This window comes from Geotrypetes seraphini, chromosome 1 (genome assembly GCF_902459505.1).
Source record: "Geotrypetes seraphini chromosome 1, aGeoSer1.1, whole genome shotgun sequence".
Lineage (NCBI taxonomy): Eukaryota > Metazoa > Chordata > Amphibia > Gymnophiona > Dermophiidae > Geotrypetes > Geotrypetes seraphini.
Window position 1 is genome coordinate 521,328,052 of NC_047084.1, and position 24,149 is coordinate 521,352,200.

At 42.4% G+C, this 24,149-nt stretch overlaps 1 protein-coding gene across 3 annotated transcripts in view; it reads right to left on the reverse strand.

Annotated features, from left to right (window-relative positions):
* Positions 1-24,149, reverse strand: part of MEGF10 (multiple EGF like domains 10) — a 252,373-nt gene that overhangs the window by 91,477 nt on the left and 136,747 nt on the right. For all 3 annotated transcript variants that reach the window (XM_033928980.1, XM_033928978.1, XM_033928979.1), the window contains exons 8-9: positions 22,508-22,644; positions 13,764-13,976 (exon numbers count right to left, since the gene is read on the reverse strand). In XM_033928980.1, the coding sequence (XP_033784871.1) occupies positions 13,764-13,976; positions 22,508-22,644 (350 nt within the window). The remainder of the gene's footprint in view (positions 1-13,763; positions 13,977-22,507; positions 22,645-24,149) is intronic.

Here is a 24,149-nt window from a genome sequence, read left to right on the forward strand (position 1 = left end):
GTAGAATGGCTTTATAGCAAATAAATTAATCTGCCTAAGTGGATTTTCAGCCAGATAAAGTATGTGTGTATTTTCACAGAGCACAACAAAAATAAGAGGCAAGCATCTGCCACAGATTAAACGCAAAACCAAAAAAGATGGATTGTGTTTTTATTGGTATTTTTTTATTCTTTTATGTTATAGTTACTACCCATGACGCAGCCTTTTTTAATTGTAAGCTCTTCTGAGCAGGGACCGTCTCTTGCGTGTTTAATGTACAGCACTGTAAAACACAAGTGGTGCAGTGTTCTTAACCACAGTCTAACATGAAAATCATTCAATTGTAAGGGACAAAAGCATCCATTACTCAATCACATCAAAGTTGATGAGCTCAGAGAAGAGGAATGTATTGTATCTCAGACACTCTCCAATGGGCAATGTCTTTGAAAGGGACATCTTTCTATTAAACATGATCCCATTCTGGCTTGTGTTCTTCCTGTTATTTTAGGATTGTGCTGAAGCTCAAAACAGGAACTCAGAAAAGAGAGAGATAGTGTGATAGTGTAGCAAGGTTCAGGAGAACATCAAGACAAGGTTTGGAGATTACAAGGAGCAGCGGTGATATGGCTAAAGCAGTTAGTCCCATATTCATTGTTTTCCTTGGAGAGTTATCTCAAGTGTCTAAGAGCCAAAATGAGAAAAGAGGATTTCCAGATCTGTTAAGCCAGTACAGATCAAAGGAGCTTAACAAAAGTGGTTGGTGAAGGTAAGGTTACCATATGGCTCCAGAAAAAGGAGGATGGATTGAGACCTCCAGGTTTTATTTCCATTGCTTTCAATAGAAGTAAAACCCGGATGTCTCAAACCGTCCTCCTTTTTCTGGAGCCATGTGGTAACCCTAGGTGAAGGAAGCTAATCCCAGCTCCCTGTTTTTTGCAGCAGCTAAAAGGCAAATTCTGTGGCAAAGTTTCTGAACTTCTGCAGCAATTGTGACACATATGCATAAATCTATATTAAATTATATAAAGTTTTATTTAACTGTCTAGTCATTTTCATAAATTTCTGTGTTTAGTGAGATAATACTCTCACATCTATCCTCCCAAGAACTTCCTTTTCTCACATGCATGTGACTCAATCCTCTACTTCGCACATCTTATTCAATCCTTTCAGTCACTCTTGTCCCCTCACTCATGGTTCTCCTGCACCTCCTCTGCTACATATTCCTATGCTTCACCCCCATCCCTTCCTACTCTCTCAATTCCCTCTCCTTCTGATCCCTCTCACTCACTCTCATGCCCCCATTCCGCTCAGCTTTTCCATATCCCTCATGCATTTCTCCCTCATCCCCATGATTCTAATGTAGTCTTCCTCTTCCTTACACCCCATATTAGAAAGCAGTATGCACTAATGCTCAAAATATGGGAAACAAGGTTCTGAATCTAGAGGCTGTGATGGAAGAGGTTACATAGAAACATAGAAGATGACGGCAGAAAAGGGCTACAGCCCATCAAGTCTGCCCACTCTGCTTACCCACCCCCTGTCTATGCCCTAACGACCCAATTTTCTTATCTTGACCCTTGTAGGGATCCCACATGGGTATCCCATTTATTCTTAAAGTCTGGCACGCTGTCTGCCTCGATCACCTGCACTGGAAGCTTGTTCCAATGATCAACCACTCTCTCTGTGAAGAAATACTTTCTGGTGTCGCCATGAAATTTTCCACCCCTGAGTTTGAGCGGGTGCCCTCTTGTGGCCGAGGGTCCCTTGAGAAAGGTTGAGTTGGATTTAGTGGTGATCATGGAGATGTGGTTCACAGAGGACCATGGCTGGGATATAGTTATACTGAGCTATAATCTGTTCCAGAAAGACAAGGTAGGAATAAAAGGAGGGGGAGTGGCATTAAATATCATATTAAATACACACAATTGCAGGATCTACAGGGTAAGGAAGAGGCACTGTAGGTAAAAATGGAAAGAGGAAATGGAAAATGTATTTACATTGGTGTGATAATAATTTTATTTTTATATACCGCAATACCACAAACAGTTCAGAGCGGTTTACAGAGGAAGAGACTGTATACAGACAATGGACAGAGATTTAATAGAAGACATTCAAAATATATCTGTAAAAGAAGAAGTACTATTAATAGATTATTTTAATGTGCCAGATGTTGATTGGGGTATCCCTATTGTGGGATCTCCTAGAAGTAGGGAGATCCTGAATTCTTTACAAGGAGAACTGTTCCAGCAGTTGGTAATGGACTCCACGGGGAAAGCATTTCTGATATTATAGTGGGTGATCGTTTGACATCCAGTGATTACCACATGGTGTAGTTTATTATTAAGATAGGGGTAGAAAAGGCTCATTTGAAAGTGAAGGTTCTAGACTTTTAAAAAAACTAACTTTGTTCAGATAGGGGATTATGTCAATGAATTGTCTAGATGGGAACATCTAGAAGAAGAAGGAAAGCAGTGGGCAAAACTGAAAGGAGCTATTGTAAGGGCAACAAACCATTTTGTCAGGAAAGTAATTAAAAACAAGAGGAAACAGAAGGCCGCTTTGGTTCTCAAAAGTAGTAGCTGAGAAGGTAAAGAAAAAGGTTAGCTTTCATAAAGTACAAAAGAGCACAGAAAGAAGAAGACAGGCAAAACTATCTAGAAAAGTTAAGAGGCTGGTTGAGTAATCAGGAAAACAAAGATGCAAATGGAAGAAAAAATAGCTACCATGGAAAAGGGGGAGACAGACATTTTTTTTAAAGATATATTAGTGCCCAATCCAGAACTGAACATTATCACCTATCCCAAGACTCTTTAATTTTCTCAGGAGACTCTCATGAGGAACTTTATCAAAAGTATTCTGAAAATCTAGATACACTACATCAACCGGCTCACCTTTATCCACATGTTTATTCACACCTTCAAAGAAGTAAAGATCTCCCTCGGCTGAACCCATGCTGACTCTGTCTCATTAAATCATGTTTGTCTACGTGTTCCACAATTTTATTTTTTACAATTGTTTCCACCATTTTGCCCGGCACTGAAGTCAGGCTTACCGGTTGGTAATTTCCTGGATCTCCCCTGGAACCCTTTTAAAAAATCGGTGTAACATTGGCCACCCTCCAATCTTCAGGTACTACAGACGATTTTAACGATAAACATAGAAACATAGGTTACAAATCACTAACAGCAGCTCAGCAATTTCATGTTTGAGTTTTTTTAGTATTCTGGGATGTATTCCATTCGGTCCAGGTGATTTATCCCTTTTTAACTTGTCGATTTGGCTTAGTACATCTTCCAGAGTCAACGAGATTTCTTTTAGTTCCTCCGCATCATCACCCTTGAAAACCATTTCCAGTTCAGGTAGATCTCTTGCATCTTCTTCCATAAAGACCGAAGCAAAGAATTCATTCAGTCTCTCCGCTTTGGCCTTATCCTCCCTGATCGCCCCTTTTGCTCCTTGATCATCCAACAGTCCCATGGATTCCCTCACAGGTTTTCTGCTTCTGATGTACCTAAAATATTGTTATGAGTTTTTGCCTCCTCAATTAGAGAATGACACAGGGACAAATTTTTCCCCGTCCCCACGGGAACTCATTTTCCCATCCCTGCGAGTTCTTTTCCTGTCTCTGCTCCATTCCTGCTAACTCCATCCTCATTTGCACAAGCCTCAAACACTTTAAAATCATGTTTGAACCTTCTGCGGTTAAGGCAGAGCTTACAGGAATGGGGCAGGGACAGGAACAGTAACAAAACTCATGGGGATGAGATGGGGAAATTGAGTTCCTGTGGGGACAGGGAGAATTTGTCCCTGTGCCATTCTCTATCCTCGATATGCTGTCCTTGCTCGGATTCCAAGGTTCTGTTCTCTCCTGATTTGGAGCACTGTAGATGGAAGATGACCACTCAGCTTGTTCACAGTCAGGCTCCATCTCTTACAGTATTCAAATCCAAACTAAAAGCCCACTTTTTTAAGGTTGCTTTCAACTCTTAACTCCCATTCACTGTAAAATTACCTATGTGGTTCCTATCATTCTCTATGCAAGGAACTCCCCTATCCCTATATGTCCAGTCTGTCTGTCCAAACTAGACTGTAAGCTCTTCAGAGCAGGGATCATCTATTACATATCAGACTACAGAACTCATTAATGACCTTCCGTAAAGCGGTAAAGACCCTCCTCTTCAACTAAAATTCAACCAGCCTATGCCTCTCCCCCTTAAACCCCCCTCCAACCTCTCTCCCCCTTTGAAACCTCTACTTAAATTACTGTACAGTCCATTCTTAACCTGTACTAAATTACTGTATAGTCCTTGTACTAAACTACTGTATAGTCTTGTGTTGACCAAATGTATTTAAACTTCTGTATAGTCTCTGTATTGTCCAAATATGCTCCACTGTGAATGTTTGCTTGTAGACCATTCTGAGCTACTGGGAGGATGGGATAAAAATCAAATAAATAAATAAATAAAATAAAATGTACAGCACTGCATAAGCCTTTCAGTGCTATATAAATGTTAAATAGTAGTAGTAGTGTGCAAGTCACAGATCAGAGGAAGCATCATCAAGCTTTTTCTATTTTCTTGACCCGTCAAGATGGGCTCTGCTTTTGCCACAATGTGACCAGTCTGTTTGAGGCAACTGGAATCGCCTGTACCCCAAAAGAGTGGCATCTCTTCATTGACAGCTCATGCCTATCTCTTCCAGTGGCTCACTCAATGCATCTCAAAGAGGATTACAACAGCATCAAGGCATCTTGAAGTATGATGAGTATAGCTGGGAGGTCATCGGAGTCCTCAAAATGGTGGTATTCCTAATGGGTCTCCAAGGTGGTTTTACCAAGTTTCCCTAATATCTCTGCCTTTAGGACAGCAGGGACACAAAGATGCACTACCAAGGTGGGACTGGCCACAGAGAACCAAGTTCTCTGTAGAGAGAAACAATGTCAAATGGGAACCACTGGTGGATCCCTGTAAGGTTCTGATGCCACTACTGCACATCAAATTGGGCCTAATGAAACAATTTGGCAGAACTGTAGAAAAGGGGTTAGCAGCTTCGTACCTTCAAAAAATCTTCCCTGATTTGTCCGAGGCAAAGGTCAAAGCTGGTGTCTTCGTCAGACCACAGATAAAGAAGATCTTGGAATGCAAAGAAATTCCCAAGCTAACTAGGAAGGAGAAAGCAGCTTGGAACAGATTTGTTGCAGAGGTTTGGGGCTTTCTGGGCAAACAAAAGGCTGAAAACTACATGGAGTTGGTTGAGAATCTTGTGAAGAATTACAGTAAAATGGTCTGTAGGATGTCTCTCAAAGTTCATGTCCTTGATAGTCATCTTGAGACATTCAAGGAGAACATGGGAGCATACTCAGAGGAGCAAGGTGAGCTCTTCCACCAGGATATACTAGACTCTGAATGCTGCTACAAGGACAATATAATGAGACTACATCTGGGAGATGATTTGTGACTTACAATATAATTGTAAATCTCAAAAAAACTGCTCACTTCTAAGTCTTCTATGGTCAACTTTTTAAGATCAAGTGTAGTATCTGTTCTTATTAGTTTAATAACTTCAATATAAATACATGTGAAGTGTTATTCATACGGTGCTTTTTATAAAAATGAAAAGATGAAAATTCGGTGTTTTCACATTTTAAATAGGTAAATTGCAAAATGTGACTATCCTGCAAAGTGTTATAGAAATAACATACATTTTCTACACGTTTTAGGCATGAGCACTTACTGCCCAGGAACAAAAATCGTGTTACGTAGTGTAAACATGAGAGAGAGATGCATATAAGGCAGATGACAGGCATGCAAATCTCTCTCATGCATATTCATTAAAGATATTCTGATAACCTGACTGATTGGTGGTCCCCTAGAACCGGTTTGAGAGCCACCGAGTTACATGCTACACAACCACGTTACTGTACATAAGCTGTCAATATCTGACGATCCAAACTTCTCTCTGACAATAATCCATCAACAAAACTTGAGATATGTCAATTATCTATTAACATAAACCCTAATACAAAGACCGTACATGGTCATTAGTATAGGCAGTGCACTATCCAAAATATTTCACATTATTTCAATGATTTTATCAACTACTAGTTTTTTAGCCCGTTACATTAATGGGTGCTAGAATAGAGGTGTAGACTTAGGCTTTTCCTTTCTTTCTTTTTTTCTGTCTCTCCCCCCTGTCCAGCAGCACTCCTTCCCTGCTCCCCCTGCCCAGCAGTAGCCCTTCTCCCTTCGTTTTACCTACCCATATTCAGGCTCCCATTTCCCCTTTTACCTTCCCTATTTCCATCTGGTGTTGGTGGGATTTGGGCTCCGGGGCAGCTGACTTGTACATCGGGTGCCAATGCAATCTGGTGCGGGGCCTCTGCTGGGCCACGGGAAGCTGTTTGAGCTCGGTGTCCGTGGTTTTTTGGGTAGGTCTTCCGGGCCGCGGGAGAAGTAGGTTGTGTCTGGGAGCCGACAGGATAGCGCCGTGGCTCCCTTAGTCCCTTGCCGCCCTTCCCTTTCCTTCCTGCGGTCCCCTCTGCTTGTTTAACTTTCTGGCGGCTCCTCTCACGATTGCCGCCTGTGTCGTAAGCCTTTTCTGACACAGGAGTGGCTTGTGAGAGGAGCCGCCACAGCGTCTTTTAAGTTAAAAAGAAAATTCGGCCAGTAGGGCCGTATTTCCGGGATAGAGGACTGCGCGAGGTGGAGAGCAGGGAGGCCATCACTTTTCAATTTGTCTGGCGGCCACTAGCACAGCTAAGCGCACATGCGTACTCCTGGTGTCCAAGGACCTACGGATCACGGATCACGGATCACGCAGGTAAGAGTGCACATGCACGCTTAGCGTTTTATTATAGTAGATTAGAATGCCAGGGAATCCAGAACAGTGCTAAAGGTCATAACGGCAAATACTGAATGCAGCAAAGAAACAAGGCTTGCCAAGCATCCAGTACATGTCTGTTAATGATATGGCACCCATTAGTTCAGTATAAGGTGAAGTGGGGACAATGTGTTTTTTGAAATGACATTTGTTAAAATGTGTAGAGTCCCCACTTTATGTACCTGACATTTAAACCAGCTGTCTCCACCTGAAACAGCAGCACCATTGAATGAGCAACCAGCCAGCTGTTACCTCCTAACAAATGGACATTGGCAGCTGTGCTCAGACATACTAGTCCCAAAAGTGGATACAATAAGCCGCTTGAGGCTCTCTGGCTCACAAAACCTCTTGCTCTTACTAAACAACCAAATCTAATGCACTACAATGGGAAGATTGTTTTAAGATCGTCTTCAACCACTGACAGAAGCAATTTCTTGCACCCCGCCCCCGCTCTCAGCCCCCTTCATGGAGTGTGTGTGATAAACATGCGCCTGTGTACTGCTGGAGTTAACTGAGCACATCTTTTCCACAACAATAAATCTTGCTATTCTTTCTTTCTGTATGCAGATATTTGCCATAGAAACATTATTTGTTAGGATTTATTAAATGATGGGTTACTCTAAATTTCTGTATTGTATTTTAATATTGTATTTTAATATTTAATATTCTCTGCTGGGAAGATGACTATTTCTCCTTGTAATCCACATCAAACTTTCTGTGGAGCAACAGAATATGTATGCCACTTCAAATTAAATTATTTATTTAAAATGTATTGAATCCTGTCAAATCACACTATGCAAACTGGGGTACATTAAAAACCATTAATAGACACATAAAAGAATAAAGTAAAACTCATAAATATACATAAAGAAATAACTCATCTTACCAATTAAAAACACAGTAGGTTGTTACTATCTTGTGAGAAAAATGTAGATCAGAACGGGGCATTTACGAGCCAATGGAGCAAAAAAATAAAAATCATGGGTTTCATACTGTTTTCCAGATTAAAAATACCACCAGAAACTGAAGTTCTGGGGACCCCGAGCCACCTTCAGGCCTCCAGAACAGAGATATGCTCTGATCAGAAGGAATCCTTCACTTCTTTCTCATACAAAGAGAAGACCAGGCTGGGGATGGATTTCCTATACAGAGAGGAAAGATTGAAGGGTTCTTCTCACACATGCACAGACTTCTAAGGGATGATGGAATTGAGAGTGCTGTGCCGAGACCACAGAAATTATTTCTCCTTCACACAGGAGGAGGAGGAGTATGTGTTCATATGGGGATTTCTTCCTTTCCACGTGGTCAGGATTTAAAAAAAAAGCATTCTCTGCTAGTAGGGGGAGACATTTTTAAGGAATGCAATTTAATCCACAAAAACAACCTGCAGTTTCCACGCCATGTGATCTGATGCTTCTAGTACAGTGTTTCCCAAATCAGTCCTGGAGCATGCCATTGATTTACATACACTGCCTCCATTATATGCAAATCTCTTTCATGAATATGCATTGTGGATATTCTGGTACATGACTGGCAAGGGGTACTCCAGGACTTTCAATGGAAGTAAAACCTAGATGTCTCAATCAGTCCTCCTTTTTCTGGAGCCATGTGGCAACCCTATCCAAGACTGATTTTGGAAACACTGAGTCATAGTAACATAGTAAAAAAGAGTAACCTAATAAATCACAATACATAAAACCCTGCATGGTCCATTCAGTCTGCCCAAAAAGGCGGCCAGAGGCATATTATTATTATGGCTGCATCATAATTACATTCATTATCAATACATGATTAACCCACAATCCATCCATACTGCTAACATTTTACTTCCTACTTTCAGCCGTAAGATTTTTTTCTGTCCCCATTAACACCCTCACATTCATAGCATATGATATGAATGTGATATCGAATACCCATACGTGATCCTGATTTATCGTTGTCATTTAAGGGACACAGACCATAGAAGTCTGCCTGGCTCTAACCCAACTTCACACCTAGCAGAATTGTCATCTAGGCATCATTCCTGCCTATCCCTTTCTAAGGTAGACTGGTCCCAGGATGCAAGCCGCCATTTTAAAGATGATGGTACTGCTTGAGGCAAGAGGCACTGGACCTGGAGGGCTTGTTTTTTTTCAAGTTAAGTCTGGTTGGGGATGGGGGGAATGGGTACCACTAGACACCAGGGACTATTTTGGAAGGAGAGGGTCACTAGACTATTTGGGCAAGTTTGTTTTTTTTAATATCAGGAAGGGGGTCATTATGGACCACATTTTCTCTACAGATCACGTGTGATTTGTAAGATCATTTACTACTTTTACCACTACTATTATTGTGCTGCTATTACAGGAACTTTTTCTGTCCCTAATGGACTCACAAACTTAAGTTTTGGCTTTACATTCCACCCCAAAAGTTCTGTTTAATGTTGAAGCAGACTTCCAGTTGGCAAAAAATCATCTGGATGGCTAGCGCCAAGCCAATAATTTAATGCACCGTGAATAGCTATGGAATGAAACATAATAAGCTTATAGGATACCTCATTGGATATGGGCAGTAACTTTTTAATAACACCCCGGATAGATTCCCAACATATGTGAACCACAGGGCAATAATAAAGCATGAGAGTAAAGGTCCTCAGTTGCAGTGCTACAATGCCAACACTTCCTGGAATTTAGAAAGTGAGATCTGAACATCTTAAGAGGGGTCCAGTGGGCTCTAGCATATGAAGAAAAGGCTATTACCAGTGATGTAGTAAGTGTGTGTGGGGGGGGGGAGCCTTCCTAAGGGCATGACACACCTCCTCCTCTCTGCCCTTCCTGCTTCTCTCTTTGCTGCGTACACACACCCCTTGCCTTCCTCCATACCTTTTTGACTTCCTCGGTTGCTGCCCGCATTGGCATCAACGCTCTCTGATGTCACTTCTGGGACCCGCGCCTAGGAAGTGACATCACAGGGTGAGCTGACACTGACATGGTCACGCTGCTCACGCCGGAGAAGTCACTTTGCCACTGACTACTGCAAAAGTATTAAAGTGTTTTGCTTGTTAGTGCATGCTAAACACATTAACTAATTATTTTTTTTTGTGGGGGAGAGGAGGCATGTTATTACAGAGAATTAAAGTGGAAGTGTTAACCAGCTAGCGCTCTGCATTAGTGCATGCTAACTGGATAATGCTGAGTTAATATGTAGAAGCATCTAGTACATCCTAAGTATGAGAGAGCCTAAATAGGAGGCAGTAAGTGTTACCAAGTCCTGCATGCTAATGAAAAAATTAGTGCGAGACTTCCTAAATAAATAAAATATAAAGCCCTATATACTGCTATGTTGAATATGAACTTAGGCCCTGATTCTGTATAGGACGCCCAGGAGAGGTGTCCTATACAGAATCGGTCCTACACTAAACCCCGATTCTGTAACCAGCGTCCATGGTACAGACGCCGGTTAGAGAATAGGGTTAAGGGTTAGATAATAGGGTTAAATTAGACACAGTCGCTACACTTATCGCTGCAAGGGATCTCTCCTTGCTGCAATAAGTATAGCGGCCGCCTGTCCCATCACCGGCAGGAGGATGCCCAACTCCTCCTGTCGGAACCCCGAACCCCGAACTCCCCCTCCCCCCAAACTGATAATCGCCAACAGGAGGATGCCCAACTCCTCCTGTCGGAACCCCGAACCCCCCTCCCCCCCAAACTCATAATGGCCGACAGGAGGATGCCCAACTCCTCCTGCCAGAAAGCCCGACGACCCCCCGTCCCAACTAATCTCCCTCCCCCAACTAACCTTTAAATGTTGGTCGGCTGGACGGGTCTTGCTGCCGTCCAGCCGACAGGCCCGCCTCATGGAAATGAGATGGGCTCGCCCCTTCCCGGCCCATCCCCGCTAAATCTAAGGCCTTATTGGCCCAGGCTCTAGAAGCCTGGACCAATCAGGCCTTAGGCATAGCGGGTCCGCCCATCCCCACTAATCCTAAGGCCTGATTGGCCCAGGTGCCTAGCCTAGTTGGTGTGTGTGTGTGGGGGGGGTCGCTTGATGTCAGCAGTGTGAGGGAGTGGGCATCTCTCCCACTACCAGGTGGGGTGTTGGGGGGACGTTGCTTGGCGGCGGGAGGGAGTGGGCTTCTCTGATGCCGATCTTCAATTTTTTTTTTTTTTCATTATTATTTTAATTTGCTTGGGTGGGGATTAACAGTGTCAGGTGACTGTGACGCGGCAGAGGGAAGGCTTCCAGGTCACCAGGTCGCAAGCACGAGCCACCGATTGTGGCTTTATGAAGACCAGGGGACCATGTACAAGAGACGCCACTCGTGGCTTTGACAAGAGAAGTGCTGCTGGGAAGAGGGAGCTGGCCAGAGGAGGTAAACATGGGAGGCACGAATTTGGGACACGGAACGACAACGAGGGGGCGCGTTGGGACACAGAAGGGAGGAGAAGGGTCACATTTGGACAGGAAGGGAGGAAGAAGGGGCAATAGGAAGGGAGAGGTAGTACCCCGGTTCATAAGTATGAGTTTGATGTAAGTCGAGCGTTCTTAAACCAGAGACTGCCTGTATTTTAATTTGCTTGGGGGGGGGCGGGGTTGAGCTATCAAACTTTACTTTCCTGTCAGTGCTTGAGCCTATCAAATTTTGGCAAATTTTGGCAAATGAGGTTAGAGAATCACTCAGCGATTATAGAGAATCGCTTGGCGTGATCATTTTAATATTAATGACCTCGTTGTACTACATTTACATGGCAATATCGGAGACGGCTAGAAAACTCAGCAAAGACCTCAGTAAGCCATTTTGATAATCTGCTGCTAAAATACATAAACTGGCTGAGTGAGCACATTATTTATTTATTCAATTTTCTATACTGTTCTCCCAGGGGAGCTTAGAATGGTTTACATGAATTTATTCAGGTACTCAAGCATGTTTCCCCGTCTGTCCCAGCGGGCTCACAATCTATCTAATGTACCTGGGCCAATGGGGGGATTAAGTGACTTTATATCCTATAACTTTCTTACTTTATACTAAAAAATGAATTGAATTTCGCCACAAGTTCATTGAAAGTTTCATTCACATCAAAACTTGATGAGATAATAATGAATAATAAGGGGAGAGCCTCAGATCCCCGTGCGTGACAGTTAGTTGCTGCCGCACTAGAAAGGGAAGAAGGTCTTCACCGGCTCCTAATCCCCCTCCTACCTATAGTCAGACACTTCAGAATTATCAAAACTGTTCCAAAAAATGTATGCCAAAGTGTGTCAAAACTACTTAGCTGTAGGTCGAGCAACTGACATGATATTTATAGTCTCTATGTCAATTCATTTTTGAGTATAAAGTGAGAAAGTTATAGGATATAGATTTGATTTTCTTTCTCATTCCTGTACATAGGATTTTGGGGGGATTAAGTGACTTTCCCAGGGTCACAAGGCACAGCATGGGTTTGAACCCACAACCTCAGGGTGCTGAGGCTGTAGCTTTAACCACTGCGCCACACTCTGCCCTTAAGAGTCTAATGCATTTTTACTAAGCTGCAGTAAGCACTAGTGTGTGCTTACCAAAGGTTAAAATCCACTGTTTTCTTTCTGTTCTGTAAAAAATTTTCAATAAACTTTCATGATAAAAAAAAAAAAAAATCCACTGCTGCAGGGCATGCTCAGGCATCCCACAGCAGTTTTATGGTCTGCACAAGCTAGAGCTAAAAAAATAGAAAATATTTTTTAACACTGGGGGTGAGTTTGGGGGTAGACAGTAGTGCACGCCAAGTGCTAATCAGTTAGCATAGCTGTGTTGCCACATGCTAACTGATTAGTGTGTGGTTAGTGCAGAAGCCCTTACCACCTAGTAAATAGATGTCAGTAAGGGCTCCTGCACTAACTGGGAAATTAGTGCACAGCTATTAATTGGAAAAATAGGAAATGCATCCATTTTATAGAATCAAACAAGTGCCTGTGTGAATCCGACTCTAAAAATAGACCACTTTATCAAAGCTTAGGAAAAGGGCCCCACTTTCGTAGTAAGGGGAGTGCAGGGGGCAATCTGCCCTGGGCGCAGTCTTCATGCACCCGTCCTCCCCCTTGCCACACGCACCCCTTCCCTTCCCTCGTACCTCTTTCATTTTTCCCGCACGAGTCGCATCACAAACTTTGCTGTCCACGTCAGTGTGGCCTCTCTCCGACCCCATTTCCAAGCCCATCGCCTACGGAAGTGATGTCAGAGGGACAGCCGACACAACGCCGGTCAGCGGCTGACGGTACTCAGTCTGCTGGGCATAATCCCATTTAGACAAAATTCTGCAGCACAATTTATGTTTTAAATTGAACTTATTTATCCAGTTAAAATACAATAACCGATAATTGACTAGTTTCACTGTGGCTATACATCTTTCACTTTACAGTTTAGACTGTAGACACTGGCCAGTAGGGATTTTTTTAATTGGTTTTAAAGTATTTCACTCAAAGTATTTATTAAAATTTCATAGAGTCTTAACATACTCTAGTTTTTATTTTTTTTAACTTGTAAGTACAATAAATTTACACTTATGTGCACTTTAATATTGTGTGATCTCTTACCCATGTAATATGTATTGATTCTCCTAACATCAGGGACTTAACAAAAGCTTTTTTTATCCAGTATTTCACCTGTTCCTGGCACAGCCTAAATGGGGGAAGCTTGTATTTTGCAGCATTCTCTGAGAATAAGTCCTGTCAGTGACACTCGGCTTCACCCACAGCTACAGAGGCTAAAGTGAGGGGTGAGGCTACATCAAGGATAGCAGAAACTAAAAGAAAATCATTGCTATGAAACACACTTTAAGAATTGTTCCAGTGCATCATTTTCCCACCATTTCATTCTGTTCCTCGAGTTTCAACAAGTGCAAACCTTTTAAAATGAAAGACCCAGCTAGAATCAAGGATGGCCAGCTTACCTCTGGGTGAAATGTACATGACAGGGGCATTTTTTGTCGCACTTTATTCCATAGATGTCATCGGAACAAACCCTTGTTTCACAATGCTCCCCAGTATATCCTGGTTCACAGAGACATGCTCCACTGATGTGATAGCACTTTCCACCATTCAGACACTGGCAAGTCTGTGCACAGTGAACACCATAAGAACCAACTGGACACTCATCCTGACACCTGAAAATAAAACCAAGCATGAGGAAGGGGTATAACATTCATTCAGCAGACATTTGACATTTTCATATATAGTCAAAGCTTGGTTTGCGAGCATAATTTGTTCCAGAAGCATGCTTGCAATCCAAAGCACTCGTATATCAAAGCGAATTTCCCCATAGGAAATAATGGAAACTCGGATGATTCGTTCCAGAACTCAAAAACTTTAATAAAAATACTATATGTACTTGTATTGCAAGACATTGCTTGTATATCAAGTTAAAATTTAATAAAATGTTTTGCTTGTCTTGCAAAAACACTTGCAAACCAAGTTACTTGCAATCCAAGGTTTTACTATATACACTATATACAGATTTCTTAAATGTGAGAAAGGCCTATATTCCACCAGAGTGGACATTGCATTAATTTACACACCAGAGCTGGCTCTGTAGCTGTATAATTTTAAAAAATCTAAGGATAGGTGAATATGCATTTACTAACCACTGGTACATACAAGTATATAACTTCTACAGAATATAGGCCTATAACTCCTTAGACTTCCTAGCTGTTGTATTTGTATTTATTTATTTATACCCCGCCTTTCACAAGGCATGTCACAGTAAAGTACATACACAAACAGAATCACATACAATACAACAAATCAAAAATCAATATAACATAATATTCTAAATATTTCCAAATATTTTTCATAGTTACAGAGATGGCCAAGTGGAGACCCCTCCCTCATCGATATACAAAGTCCCTCTAAACTTCTCTCTCTAAGTCCTTCTACTTTTCATTGTAGTTCTTTTCTATACCAACTCCTGTAAACCGTGCCGAGCTCTACTTCTGTGGAGATGATGCGGTATACAAACTTAAGGTTTAGTTTAGTTTAGAAGATCAAAAATGAAACAGGAGAAGCACAATCAAGGTTGAAACCTAAATTGTGGAAACTAATGATTCTACAAGTCCACGTTTAAGCATGCATCTGTGTCAATGGTCCTAAATAATAAATATATATATGAAGGGGTTTAGAAAGAATTTGTTCCTGGATCCCTTTATGTGAAGCCAACTGCAGTGACCACTAGGTTGCCACGCTGCTCTACTGGGATGTCTGTGTGGCCAGTTTACTAAGAATGGTGCCACACAGCCATCCCTATGGCTTTGTTTTGTGTGCTTTTCTCTAGGATGTCTTTTTTTGGTACCTATAGAAATGTGTAATGAGTATAAAAATGTCTAGAAAATAGTGATTTTTTAAACAAAACAGACATTTTTTCCAGTTCAGAAATTGCTATATTCAAGATTACAACTTTAGACATTTTCAACAAACTGTCTATCATTGGACGTAAACATCATATCAAAAATGCCTCTTCATGGGAATGCTATATATGCTCTGTAACAGTGGTTCTTAAGAGTAAATCTGTCCTGGGAGACTCCCAGCCAGTTGGGTTTTCAAGATATCCCTAATGAAGGATTGCGAAGACCTGCAATGTGACATAAACACGCTCGAGGAATGGGCCATGACATGGCAAATGAGGTTTAATGTGGATAAGTGCAAGGTAATACATGTAGGTAACAAAAATTTTATTCACGAATACAGGATGTCCGATGCAGTACTCAGAGAGACCCCCCAGGAAAAAGACTTGGGAGTACTGGTAGACAAGTCAATGACGCCGTCAGTGCAATTTGTGGCGGTGGCAAAAAGGGCAAACAGAATGCTAGGAATGATTAAGAAGGGGATCACAAACAGAAGGTTATCATGCCGCTGGTACGCCCGCACCTGGAATACTGCGTCCAGCACTGGTCGCTGTACATGAAGAAGGACATTGTACTACTCGAAAGGGTCCAGAGAAGAGCGACTAAAATGATTAAGGGACTGGAGGAGTTGCCGTACAGTGAGAGATTAGAGAAACTGGGCCTCTTCTCCCTTGAAAAGAGGAGACTGAGATGGGACATGATCGAAACATTCAAGATAATGAAGGGAATAGACTTAGTAGATAAAGACAGGTTGTTCACCCTCTCCAAGGTAGAGAGAACGAGAGGGCACTCTCTAAAGTTAAAAGGGGATAGATTCCGTACAAACGTAAGGAAGTTCTTCTTCACCCAGAGAGTGGTAGAAATCTGGAACGCTCTTCCGGAGGCTGTTATAGGGGAAAGCACCCTCCAAGGATTCAAGACAAGGTTAGACAAGTTCCTGCTGAACCGGAACATACGCATGTAAGGCTAGACTCAATCAAGGTACTGGTCTTTGACCTAAGGGCCGCCACGTGAGCGGACTACTGGGCACGATGGACCACTGGTCTGACTCAGCAGCGGCAATTCTTATGCTCTTATGAATATGCCTGAGGCAGACTTGCATATAATAGAGGTCACAAGCATGCAAATCTGCCTCATGCATATTCATTAGGGATATCTTGAAAACCCGACTGGCTGGGGGTCCCCCAGGACAGGTTTAAAACCACTGCTCTGTAAGGTTGTATAAACAAATGTTCCTCCATTTATCCAGAAAATATTTTAATGAAAAACAAAGGATTGCAAACTTAAACCCAACGAATATGATGGTTTATGAACTAAAAAATTATATAAACTCCAGGCAAAATGATTTAGAGGTCCTTTTACTATGCTGCATTAGGCACTAATGTGTACCTAATGCAGCAAAAAATAATCTCAATATAAACAACTGGGTATGTTTCAAAAAGAATGTTCCTAAAGGGCCATTAACGATGAAATAACATATAAAGGAACAAGGCCTACTTCAAACAACTTTTAACATACAGTGGTGCTCAGATTCCAAGATGGAAGGTGAAAGAACTCAGAAAGGGCAACAGCCCTAAAGAGTCTTAAATGGTATCGATCATTGCACCGGGCTTCAAGATTTACAATTCACGGTATTAGAGGTGGCTCATGGCAGTAGAGGAGGCAATACCCAGGCATGGCTATGGAAACGTGAACAAAGCTGGATCTATCACTGGAGGACGGTTGCTCCCTCTGGCCTGAATAAAGAAGTAGAATGGTGGGCGTTCCTCCACTAGATGACTGACATCTTCTTCAGTGTATAAATGCCGGGTGCTCAGCTGAGCGCTTACGTCACAGGAAACTGAAAGATTACAGAATCAACAGTAGGTGTCCCGCCGACAGCGTCGAGAGTCTGGTAAAGTTTTTGGTTTAGTTAATATTATCCATTTCAACATTTCCATGCACTTTGTTCTTTGATATTGTAGGACTTATACTGAAAACAAGCAGTGAATATATTGATTGCGAGTGGGTTCTCTGAAGAAGCCATAGCGGCGAAACGCGTCAGGACCCGGTTACACCTATGCACTCTTTATATCTCAGCTAAGTTATTTACTTCATTGAAGCTCTAACCATTTAAAGTTGCTTAAAAATTGGACTATAAACCTTTTGCAATCTTCGGATTTATGAATTTTACAAACCACCTATTAGTACTTCATAACATCTTTTACAACCCGGTGCAATGATCGATACCATTTAAGACTCTTTAGGGCTGTTGCCCTTTCTGAGTTCTTTCACCTTCCATCTTGGAATCTGAGCACCACTGTATGTTAAAAGTTGTTTGAAGTAGGCCTTGTTCCTTTATATGTTATTTCATAGCAAAAAATAATCTGCCATGAGATGCACTGCAATATCATACAGTAGTTTTGGAATATGCATGAGTTATACATTTATTTTTTTTTTTAGAGCAACATGTCTGGGGCAGAGAGTAGTCTTTCCTGCACTAACTAGTTAGTGCATCTACATTGCCTTATGCTAACTGGTTAACGAACAGATAGCACAAGAGCCCTTACTGGCTGTAAAATGGATGGCAGTAAGTGCTCCTGCAATAATTTTTTTTTTTTAATGGCTGTGCATGGGGGGTTTATAGAAGAGCAATTACAGCAGATTCCAGCTTTGGACTTTGATCCCAAGGGCTTACTCCAGCTGAAATCTGATAACAGTCGGGCATGCAAAACAAAGTATTCTATAACATCGTGCATAATTTCTGGGAACACTCCTGATCTGCCTGTGCCCCTCCCATGGCCATCCCTCTTTTGAGTTACATGCTATAAAGTTTAGGCATGGATGTTACAGAATAGTAACAAGAGCAAATATGAACCCAAATCCATATTGATGACAGTTAACTCCAATTATTGCTTGTTTACACCTCTTGGACTCATTAATTTACATGGGCATCTGCCCTGCATGCCCAACTTTGGCTGACCTATATGGATCTCAGGGGTTAGCGCACATAAACACATGCACAGTAACAGAGTCTGTATGGGTATAATGTAGACATTCTCAAACCTATTCTGAGGGACCATCAGCTAGTTGAGTTTTCAGGATATTACTAATGAATTTGCATGAGATAAATTAGTACGCTTATTACTTCCATTATATGCAAATCTCTCTCATATTACTGTATACTCATTAATAATATCCTGAAAACTCAACTAGCTGATGGTCCCTCAGGATAGGTTTGAGAACCACTGTATAATGTGTTTAATAATCAAATTAATTATAATATGTGCATGCTTAATGTATAGTAAGTATATATCTCTGCTGTTAGGACCACTACTAAATGTTTAGTCCTCTCTTCCATAGTATCTATTACTATGGAAGAGAGGACTAGTCAAGGAAAGAGTTAAACTTTTAAACTCATCTGCATGAAATTATATTACATTCCACAGCCTACCAAACACCTGTTGCCATTTCTTGCTCCACTAAATGCAGCTTTGACAAATTAACATTTTGTATTTAACTAACACAGCAGCCATGGAACATTGCTAAGAGATAACCAAGGCAAAACAATGCACTCTATGGGTGTGCATACCTCTCTAAAAGATAAATCTGATGAGCCGTCCCAAGCTCTGTGGTTCATCGGATTGGTTTGCTCAACCTTTCTTAATGAGAAAGATTGGTTGCAAAAATACGTAACAAATTCACACAAACACACACACAAAAAGCACAGTGAACCATACAATATCTGATTTTGGACATCTGCAGACTGCTAAATTTCCTTGTAGCCCCATTTTCCTTACATTTTGGGCTCCTTTTACGAAGGTGCGCTAGCGTTTTTAGCGCATGCACCGAATTAGCGCGCGCTAGCCAAAAAACTACCACCTGCTCAAGAGGAAGCGGTAGTGGCTAGCGCGCGCTATTCTGCGCGTGAAGGCCCTAACGCGCCTTCGTTAAAGGAGCCCTTTTGTTGAGATCACAGGGAGAAAAAAAAAATTGGTGTCTATATCTCTGGTAAAAATTAAAGAATTTTGTTGAACGAGATCAAAGTTGATACCCCCATCCGTCCAAGCTTTGCCCCATCTTTGCCACTGTGGTGTTACAAGAAATAAAGGCCTGCTTAAAAATGTCAATGTTACATGTAATTTTTTCCCATGCAAAACTGGAAACATGATATTTTTCTCCTCACCGTGATTCCTGAACATAAGTATAGCAAAAAATAAATCAAGCAAAAATAAAATCCAACCAAAGTGAATAATCAATGCAGCCTCTAATATACCGTAAGCTGTTTCTGGAGAAAATTGAAGGTTGGACGTTAGATCAGCTGCTACAGATGTTTTCCACTGAGAGAGTGTTTGGTGCCAAGATATGATTGCATATACATGGAACATACCAAGTGTTCCCTTTAATTCTGTGCCATCAGCTGCTCTACGCTTGATAGCTATGGCACTCAAAATAATACACCACCACAGCACCACGAAGGCATCTTTTACTCTAACATATGAAGGCAACTTAGGAAATATATGCTTGCCTCAGTGCCATATGATTAACTATATACAGTCATCTCTACTTTCCAGTGCAGGAGAAATTTTAAGCATCCCATGTCAGTGTCTCATCAAGTAGTATAGTGAGGCCTGATAGCACAAGTAGGCCCAGGCATGTTAGTATCAGAAGGTCCAGGCCCAAGAAACAATTCTAAGATATGCTCTTTCCGTCTCTACAAGTAAAAAGTAGCCTGGGAGAACTAATGTTTCAGTGTGGCTTTCCATTCTCTACATCAGAAAGGTTGATAGAAAGTCTAATACAGGGGTGTCCAACCTGCTGCCCGAGGGCCGCATGCAGCCCCGTGAAGTATTTTGTGCGGCTCCGGTCAAGGGCGATGCAGTGTTTTCCTCTGCTGCCCCCGGGTGTTTGCCGGCTCCCTCCTCTGTCTTGCTGCAGCGTTTGCGTGGCCCCAAAAACATTTTTTTTGGCCAATGCGGCCCAGGGAAGCCAAAAGGTTGGACACCCCTGTTCTAATAGATGCTGGCACTGTCACCTTGATGTAGGGACACTGGATCATTTGTTGTTTTATTGTCCCTTGATACTCAATTTCTGTAAATCAATATGGGGACAAATTAATATGATACTGAAAGCATTGATTCTATTGTCCTACGATGTGGTCATCTGTGGGACATTCTTGAAAGCTAAACCTCCATTAGATAGATATAAAAGCAGACTATCATTATGACAGGGATTACCATGCAAATGATTACCAAAAACTGGAAAAACTGGCACAGGCTTAATTTTTCCTTTTGGTGGGAAACCTTAAGTCTATGTTATAGATATGAAAAAATGAATTCAGAAATATTGGGTCATAATAAACCATTTAAAATAACATGGGGTCCATTAACAAATTTTGTTAACTCTGACTAGTTGTATAATGCCTTTATTTCCTATTTGATTTGCACACACATCCAGGTAGGTTGGGAGGGAGGGGGGAAATAAATTTTGTATTATTCTTTGATCGAATGTAGTGCTATTCATGATATTAATTGTGTGTAAAATTTATAGCACTTTGTACTCAAATTGAAAATCAATAAAGAATTTTTTAAAAAAAAAAGAAAAGAAAGGTTGATTGAATCTGCTTATACTGTATATGTTATCTGCTAACAGCCTTTTTTTTGGGGGGGAGGGGGTATTGATATTTTGGGAAAATAATGTTGTTTTCTCCTTTCTTTTCCCCCTTCTTAGTAGTGGGCTTCAGATTTCCAAGTCAATAATTTTGATTATAATGAGCTTGTCCTATTTGTATTAATCCACATTGGAATGATTTCTTAATATAGAAATGTTACTCTTTATGTAGTGGTGTAGCGGTGGCACCCCTCCCCTGTCCTCTTCTTCACCTCCCCCCACCTCCATCCGCTCCTTCCCTGCTCTCTCCTGCCACATGTGCTCTGCCCTTCCCTTCCCCCCATACCTCTTTAATATTCCCAGCTTGAGCAGCTCAAGTTCACGGCTCTTCCTCTGATGTCACTTCCTAGGCTCTTCCTCTGATGTCACTTCCTAGGCGTGGGTCCAGGAAGTGACATCAAAGAGCTGACACTGGTGTGAGCAGTAGGTTAGAGTTGCTGCTCGCATAGAGAACATTAAAGAGGTACGGGGGAAGGGAAGGGGGCATGTGAGCGTGGTAGAGTTAGGGGGGGGGTCAGCGAGGAGGACAGGTGCCAATGCCTCCACCAAGACAGCACCAGGGCCGGACTGCCCCCCATCCCATCCTACCCCACCTAACTACACCACCGTCTTTATGTATCATTTGTAAACTTCTATAAAGACATTTTAAAAAATGTGTCCTTGGGCAAAAGGGGAGCAAATATACTCCTCAAGAGAGAAACAGTAAAGACTTTAGTTTTGGGGATAATAAAGGAATTGCTTATTCTAACAGGGTGTTATAGCAGAACTGTGTATGTTTCATCCTCTCCTGCAGTACAGAAAAAGACCTAGGCCTAGATGAACTAAGATAATCGGTAAGACCGTGTGGGTCTGCTCTGATCCAATTTTTTGACCAATTCAAAAAGAGCTATTGATACACTAAAAGGTTTGCTTGCAAATGATTAATGTGGAGGTTCGTCGTAATCCCCGGCTCGCCTATCTGACTGATGGTTGTAAGAGCAACTCTCACACATACGCAGAGCCGGAAGGGAAAGCCTGAACAGCTGAGGCAGGAGAAGCTCCAAAAGCAGTCTCCTGCCACTCAGCTGCTTGGGACAGGAAACCTTTTTTTTTTTTGCTTTTTCTTTTTTAAAGGGCACAGATGCTGTGCATGTTAAACACGCACAATATCTGCCCCATTTTAAAAAAAAAAAAAAGAACACCCCTAATGATGGCCCTCCATAACAAACTGGCACCGGGAACCAACCACCCCCCCCCCCACCGCGGCAGTGAAAACGACAGGAGGAATGCCCACTCCTTCCTTCCATGCTGACCCGACCCCCCTCGCATGAAAAAAAATGACAGTAGGGATGCCCACTCCCTCCTTCCATGGTGACTTTCCCTTCCTCGTGCCAGGAGGGAAGCGGTGCGGGCATCTCGAAACTTCTGAAGTTTCTTCAAGCAAGTATGCTTGTGAGACGTCCGCATCGGGGCTCTGTCGGATGACATCACCCACTAGTGAGAATACCTGCCTGCTTCTCCTGGGATAACTGGAAATTTGCCATCCCCGTACTATGGAGGTAAAAGATTTTAACACGCAAGCAGCAAAGCACTCAAAAAAAAAAAGAAAATTCATAGTTAGTTGCTTGTTGGCCTCTATCACAAAACAGTAACAACTTATTACTTCTCACCGTTCTCCAGCATAGCCTGGACCGCAGTGGCACTGGCCTGTGGCAGAGTCACACGAGCCTCCGTTGTGGCACTGACATTCCTGGGAGCAGTTCCTTCCATAGCGACCCTCAGGACACGGCTGGCCACACACTGTGCCCTGCATTGAAATGAAATCTAATGACTAGGACTAGCAGAGCAAGGGGAGGGAATGCAGGAAAGAAGGCTGAGACTATTGTTCAGATTTACAACACCAAACTTTTTTCTACACAGTGCAGGGTGATAATATGAATGGATTTACAGCCTGAAAGATAATAAATAGTTTACAAAGCCCTCTTTTAACTAGACCAGTGTATCTCACACTAGTGTGCCTCCTAAGATTTCAGGTGTGCCCTTGTACACTGGGGAGGAGAAGAGGCGCTGGCGCCAGCTGACTGCCTAAAGGATGTACCTCTCGTGGGCGCCAGCACCTATCCTTCTCTATGGCCCTCTTCCCTTCTGGCACCCCCCACTGGCATCTTAAGGCCCGCCTGAGGGCCTTCACACACATGCGGACATTGACATGATGACGTCACGCATGCGTGTGATGTCATCACGGCGATATCTGCGCAATTCCAGGTGCCTCGAGCCACGGCCACTAGCTTTAGTGTACCGCGGCTCGAAAACATTTGCGGGGCACTGAACCAGACTAAGAAACATCAGGGATCAATTTATCCATTTTTTATGGCATTTCAGGTCACAAGGCTACAACTTCCCCATATTGCTTAGTTCTCTCAGCAGTCTTTGAATCAGCTTGTAGGACAGGACTCAATGCTGGCTAATTTAGACAGTGGTGTAGTAAGGGGGGGCAGTCCGCCCCAGGCATGGTCTTTCTAAGGGCATAGTCTTCTTAAGGGCACGGCACCCCTCCTCCTCTGCCCCTCTCTTTCCCCTTGCCCTCTCCTTGCCCTTTCATTCCCCTTCCCCTTGCCATCGCCTTCTCCTTACCTTTCCTTGCCCCTTGCCTTCCCCTGTACCTTTTGTACTTCCCTGGCGCAAGATTGCTGCCCACATTGGCACCGACGCTCTCTCCGATGTCATTTCCAGGACCTGTGCAGGCATGCTGCTCACACCGGAGAAGTTAAAAAGGTATGGGGAAAGGGAAGGGGCGGGGGAGGAGCACCACCACCCGAGCGCCATTCACCCTTACTATGCCACTGAATTTAGAATCTTCTTTGGGGACTTTGGGAGAACCAGATCCCAGCTATTCAGTCTGCTACTGTTTCATTTATTAAGAATAACTTGTTTCTGGAAAAGCGAGATGAACTTTTAGAAAAATCACAAGTAAAGAATTCAAGGGGCCTTTCTTTATCAAACTGCAGTAAAAAGTCACCTTAGTGTGTCCTTATGTAGGTCATTCCTGTGCACTAAAGCCATTTTTACTGCCTAGGTTAAATAGTGGATTTCTGAATTTTCTGTATTAATGGCCACGTGTTAATTTTCCCATTAGAACCACTACTGCCACTCATTATGTAGGCGGTAAGGGCTCATAGCTAACTAATTAGCACAGAACATGTTCACTCTCCGCCCTCAGACCAACCCCTACGGGGAAAAAAAAATTTTTTTAGCATGTGGGTAGTGCAGATAAATGCAAAAATTACCATGGGTTGCCTGAGTGAACCCCAC